The 6,000-nt window shown below is 45.4% G+C and overlaps 1 protein-coding gene across 1 annotated transcript in view; it reads right to left on the reverse strand.

The window, feature by feature from the left end:
- Window positions 1-4,396, reverse strand: part of ldlrap1b (low density lipoprotein receptor adaptor protein 1b) — a 72,008-nt gene extending 67,612 nt beyond the window's left edge. Inside the window, exon 1 of the mRNA XM_072501098.1 lies at window positions 4,139-4,396. Coding sequence (XP_072357199.1) covers window positions 4,139-4,391 — 253 coding nt within the window. The 5' untranslated portion in view covers window positions 4,392-4,396. The remainder of the gene's footprint in view (window positions 1-4,138) is intronic.
- Window positions 4,397-6,000: the final 1,604 nt, after the last annotated feature.

Here is a 6,000-nt window from a genome sequence, read left to right on the forward strand (position 1 = left end):
GTGCAGACAACCTACTCTGACAATATGCCATACGCAAGACACAGCATGTAAAATTCATATATATTGTGTGTGTTGGGAGATGGTGCAAAGAGGCAGGGTTAGACAAAGCTGATCTTTTTGCAGTTTACATCTGCTGTGAAGGAATTGTTCTTGGATCTGAAACAAAATATTTCAAAATGAAAAACATTCCTTGGCTTGTTTTTACTCCCCTGTTTATGTTGATTAATCAGACCCTGTGTAATAAGAATCTCATCACCGGGAAGCAATGGTTAGCAACTTTTGAGCAACCATTTCAGTAATACAGTTTTAACTAATCTTACCACCATTCCAAAACATTACTAAAAAATGAAATTAATTCACTGACTCTCACACACATTGGTGCAGTTTAACAGTTGCTTTTGTTGCATTTGCAATGGCCTACATGGGAAACAATTAGTCCATCAGCACAACTGTACATTCTGGTTTAGGAATGGTTACTTTGTTGGCTGTGGCCTGTGCGAGAATCCAAAGAGGTAAGTATAGTGCCTTGTCTAGGGACACCCACACACTGTGCTCACAGTTTGTTCAATTAACTGGCATTACTGCTAATGTTGCATGGTTTGCTACATCCAGCCTGAGTAAATTATTCTAGCTCTACAAAGATAGAATCCAAGTTGCTTTAAGCTAAATTTCGAGTTTTTAAATAAAATTTGCCACATGTGATCAAATATTGTTGCAAAAGGCTGAGGAAAAGTCTTTAATACCTTACCATCCATCACATGATTCTATAATCTTTCAGCTCAACTGGAATAATCTTCTATTTGTTAAAGGAGAACTCCAAACTTCCAATTGTGGTTCACATGGAAGAAACTCCAAGTATCTGGACAGAATTCTGCTCTTCAATAAAGTATTTGGCAAGGGAAACACAGAAAATATATGATCTCCGGCATCAATCTCTATGTCATTTGGTCTTCCACTTATGCTGCAGAAACTATTCTAGGCCTTTGTACTCGCAGTAAAACAGATAGAAAAAAGAACCATGCTTTGGAAATCAGATTTTTAAAGGTGCAAGTTTATCAAAGATTGTTTATGCTTCAGTGTCTGTCTCAGGTGGAGCACCAGCTCAGGGTGAAACTCCAGCCTTTTGAGGTTTACAACCTAATGTTCAAAACATCACAGGCAACATTTTCAAGGCCCATTTGCCGTGGGCACAAATCCCGTTATGGTCACTAACTCTGACGAGAAGGCCATAACGGGATTTGTGGCAGAGCTGATTACCATGGATTTAAATGGTTTCAAATATTAATAAACAGATTGACACCATTGATTCTGGGGTGGTCCAATGTTCCATTGCCAACGTTAGATCGCACCTGCGCGAATCACTACTGGTATCCAAAATGGAAACCAGTCGTGATGGCCACACTGGGGACTCTGAGGAGAGTATAGCCCCGATGAGATAAGGGACATGGCAAGGCAGTGCACTGGCACCCTTGCAGTGCCAAGCTTGCCAGTTCCACGAGGCCCCACGCTACCCGAGTGATGGTGCAAAACACATACCCTTGCTTTTTTTGACGAAGTGTCAGAAGTTCTCCAAAAATGGGGCTATGTCCCCACGCCAGCGCAAAATACTGGCGTTTCACTCTGGACTTTCCTTACGAAAGTCCTGAGCGATTCAAATACCTGCATGGGGCTGGTTGGGCCCTGGAGTGCTCCTCGCAGCTCTGGCTGCGGATACAGGGCCCTGCACTTCCGGTCGGGGGTCCGCGCATGCACACAGCGGCGGCCTGCAGTGGCCACGCTGTGCGTGATGGCAGTCGGAATATAGGCAACCCCACCCCCAAGATCGCGCACACCCGCGGATCCTTGCCGCCCAATCACTCCCCTGGCCATCTATGAGGCCCCACCCCAGGTGATCGATCCCCCACGCCCCCCCACCAGGGCGGCCGCGGACTGAGTCCGCAGCCGCCACCCAAGGTTCCCGACGGCCGATACGTGGTTAGAACCACGCCGTCGGGAACTTGGCCAGTTTTGCGCGGAGAATCGCGAGGGGTTGGCTCTGCCAATGGCGCCCTAGCCGCGCTGCATAGATTGCGCACGAGCGATTCCCGAGCGATTCTCCGGGGACCAGAGAATCGCTTCAGCAGCGCCAGACCCGATTTTCTCGTAAACGGCCATTCTCCGCCCCTGCGCCGAACTCGCATTCGGCACGGGGCTGCGGAGAATCCAGCCCCTGGAGTGAAAACTGGCTGTGTTTCTGGGGAGAAACACGCCGGTTTTCAGTTAGAACCTGACACACATTTTAGGAAAATTCCACCCTACATCTCAAGCTCAGTACTACAACAAAACTAAATAAAATTTTACCAAAGACTTTAGTTGGCAGCATTATACGCTTCCCTTTGAAGTAAAAGGTTGTTGGTTCAAACCCCATCCCAGACTTGTATAATGCTGCAAGGGTGATGCATTGCTGGGGCTGGCCTATTTCATGCAGGATGTTTTTTCAGGTGGGCACTTTCCATAAGACCACAAGACGTACGAGCAGAATTAGGCCACTCGGCCCATCGAGTCTGCTCCGCCATTCAATCATGGCTGATATTTTCTCATCCCCATTCTCCTGCCTTCTCCCCATAACCCCTGAACCCCTTTCAATGTCCTGAATATCTTCATTCTTTCAACCATCACCTGATAATTTGCTGTTAATGGGATTGTGCGTACATTAATCAGATTATGAAAAAAATTAGATAAAGGATTGTGTAAATGCTTATATAATACACCGTTAGATATACAAAACAGGTTGCAAAAAAGCTATTTTTTGCAAATACAGGTACAACTGGAACACATGTATTAAATATTCATTCCAGTGAATTATTTTGCAGTTTGAATAGGTCAACTCTTACTTTATTCTGAGAACAAAGCTAGAGAGGACACGAGCACCCTCCCCATGACATGATACTCAGTGTAAAACAATGTAAAACATGGCACATCTCAGTAATCACAGGCTCACGGGGACATTCTGCCTGTTTATTTGAACATATCATTAGCAGAAAGCATGTGATGACATTAGTGGAGGTATTTTAGCAATAATGACACAGGGCATGTCCTGTGTCATGCACAACTGTGGAAATCCGGAGCAGATCAGCCAGAGCAAGAGAGCTAACAGCACACACGAAAGCACAACTGGTTTCAAGAAGGAATTAGATATAGCTCTTGGGGCTAAAGGAATCAAGTAATATTGAACTCGATGATCAGCCATGACCGAAAGGCCTCCTCCTGTTTCTATGTTCTATGTATGTTACTGTGTCAGATATACAAGTCTCAGTCTGAGCACTTCTATAAATTCGAGAGCACAAATCCAGCAACTTCTTCACCTATAATTTCACGCGTAGTTGATAGGCCATAGCCCCCAATATCAGGCTATACTCTGAGAGCAGTCTGACTACACTTGGGGGAGCAGTACCATATTCCGAGTCTGTATCACAGCCTGCATGGTGCCTTATGAACTCCAAATGCCAAAAGGTTTTTAAATAAGTGGGTGACAGGAGCTCGCAGTGACCGTGAAAGAACTGGGAATGTGGGGGCTGCTTCGTGAGAATGTCGCTCAGGGCATTCTTGAAATTCCGTTCAGGGAAAGTCATGAACTCTGATCGCAACTTGCGCTGGTGGAGTGAGACATCAATCTAGCCCGGGGGAGACTGGTGGAGCCAATCAACTTCAGGGTGGCGCCTTTTAAACAAAAACGTTTTTTAAAAATATATAAAAAATTAATAATCCTTAAATGTCGGAGTAATCCAGGGCGGATTGGAATCCATATGGTCACAGTTCAAGTGAAACGCAAAGGAAATTCACAAGTGGTGAAATTGACAGTTTCACACGTTGACACGTTTGTTCGGGCCGCAAGAGACATGTTCCCCGCGTCTCCATTTGTAAACGCGCTCTGCGCTTCTTTCACATTGGACTTCACTGCTCACATTTTTACCTTTCAACACAAGCAGGCAGAATAAGTGCAACTATCCTCAGGCCCGGAAACAGCGAGCTCCGGCCAAGAGTAACAATGTTAACAACATCCACGAACCGGCAGCTTGCCCAATGCTGAAGCAACTTTTGCCCACTCTCAAAACCTCAACAACGCCGGTTCGTAAAGTCTGACTGTAAATAAACCTACTTTTGTGTTTGCCACTTCCCCAGCCTTGTTTGGCGATGCTGGGACTTCTTATAATGGCTCGTCCCGCCGACTTTAAAGCGTCCATGTTATAAGTCCCAGCGCCCACACCCCAACCAACACCCCCCAGCAACAAAAAAAATAGCAAAGCAAAACTGCTTTTTACAGCAGCCTTCAGCTGCGCCGTCTCTTCTACTCCCTCCTGTAAACTTTCTTCAAAAGAAAAACCCTCTATGGAGTTTAGGGGAGGTGACATTTATGTAAAATACTTCGGTGCAGTCGTGACGTAACACGTCCCTTGACATTGCGTTTCTCGATCACCAGTTAAAAAGTTTCCTCAAAATGGTCAAACTTTACAGGTTGATGAGATCACCCTGTGGGCTGGTCCGGCCTGGCTTCGTGGCTTGCCAGTGGACAGGAGCTCTTACAGTGGCAGCACCCAGCAAATACTACAACTTCACAGCGCAGTGGGAGGAGTGATGTGTGTGTGTGTGTGAGAGAGAGAGAGAGTCGAGAGATAGAATGAAAGAAATAGACAAGGGGTGCTGGAAATCTGAAATATAAACAGAAATTGCTGGACAAACTCGGCACGTCTGGGTGAATGGAGAGATTCATTTCGACTCTTCTACACAACTCTTACTGCAAGAGGAAACAAAAACTGGACTGTGCTACAAGGCAGAACCAATGGCATGATATCCATCTGAACTCCAACTCCCAGAGGCATCTCAGCCTGTTTGTACATCTGACAGCTTTATTTGGCATTTTCATTTTTTTTCTGTACAAGAGGGTGTCACAGTTGTTACAAATTGTGACTATCCATAGAATTATTGGACGGGGGAATCCTCTGAAGCCTCAATGTTACAGCTTCGATCACTGGTATCAGCCCCTAGCGCAATGTCCCAGGCATTGTAATTCACCTCCCTTTCAAGAGGGCTAGGGTTCATTGCTCCCAATTGATGGCATTGACTGTTCTGGGAAGAGGTGTGTGTAAATACTCGGATCTGCTGCTTTTTGACCTCTGCAACACACCGACTCACGAGCTTTTCACCCATTCAATGAAAAAGGCGGTGAATTGCCAGCTGGTAAGCACAGGAGTGGAAACCTCGTATGGATCCAGGGCACACTGTGATGCACCCCATGACAGAATCGCCAACCAACACTCCACATGTCAGGAATAAAGAAACATTTGAGTGAGGGTCCATTGAACAAACACACCCGGTAGCACGTGAACCCGTCCCGGTCAATCACTGCCCCCTACCCCCCCCCCCCCCCTCCCCCAATGCTGCCCAAACTGCCCCCTCCCCTCCCCCCAATGCTGCCCAAAATGTGACCCTCTCCTGATCGGATTTTCAGTTTGTCTCTTTGAGTGGCTTCAGCAACATACATATGGGAAATATCTGCTTGAACCTGGACCCTGGTACTTTGCACCTTGCTCCAGGCATTGCCCCTTTGACATATTTTCATAGTAATTTCATTGCAATGTTAATGTAAGCCTACTTATGACACTAAAAAATATTATTATTCCTATCCTCTTGCAGCATTGAACTGTATCTCATTGTGAACTCCAATGTGGCAAGAGGAATCAGAAGCAAATTCAGAGAAATAAAACAGCAAAAGTGGGAGAATTTGCTTCTAAATTAGTTTCAATTTTATGTCCCGATTTAAACCCGGTGACATTAATAGGATACGCGCATGGCCAAGACTGTGAGGAAGTCAATTTTGTTTTACCATGCAAGACACCCAGGCTCTACAACAATGTAGACATTTATTTTTTATTTTATTTTTATAAATTTAGAGTACCCGATTCATTTTTTCCAATTAAGGGGCAATTTTAGCATGTTCAATCCGCCTACCTTGCACATCTT

Source organism: Scyliorhinus torazame, chromosome 1, assembly GCF_047496885.1.
Source record: "Scyliorhinus torazame isolate Kashiwa2021f chromosome 1, sScyTor2.1, whole genome shotgun sequence".
Taxonomy (NCBI): domain Eukaryota; kingdom Metazoa; phylum Chordata; class Chondrichthyes; order Carcharhiniformes; family Scyliorhinidae; genus Scyliorhinus; species Scyliorhinus torazame.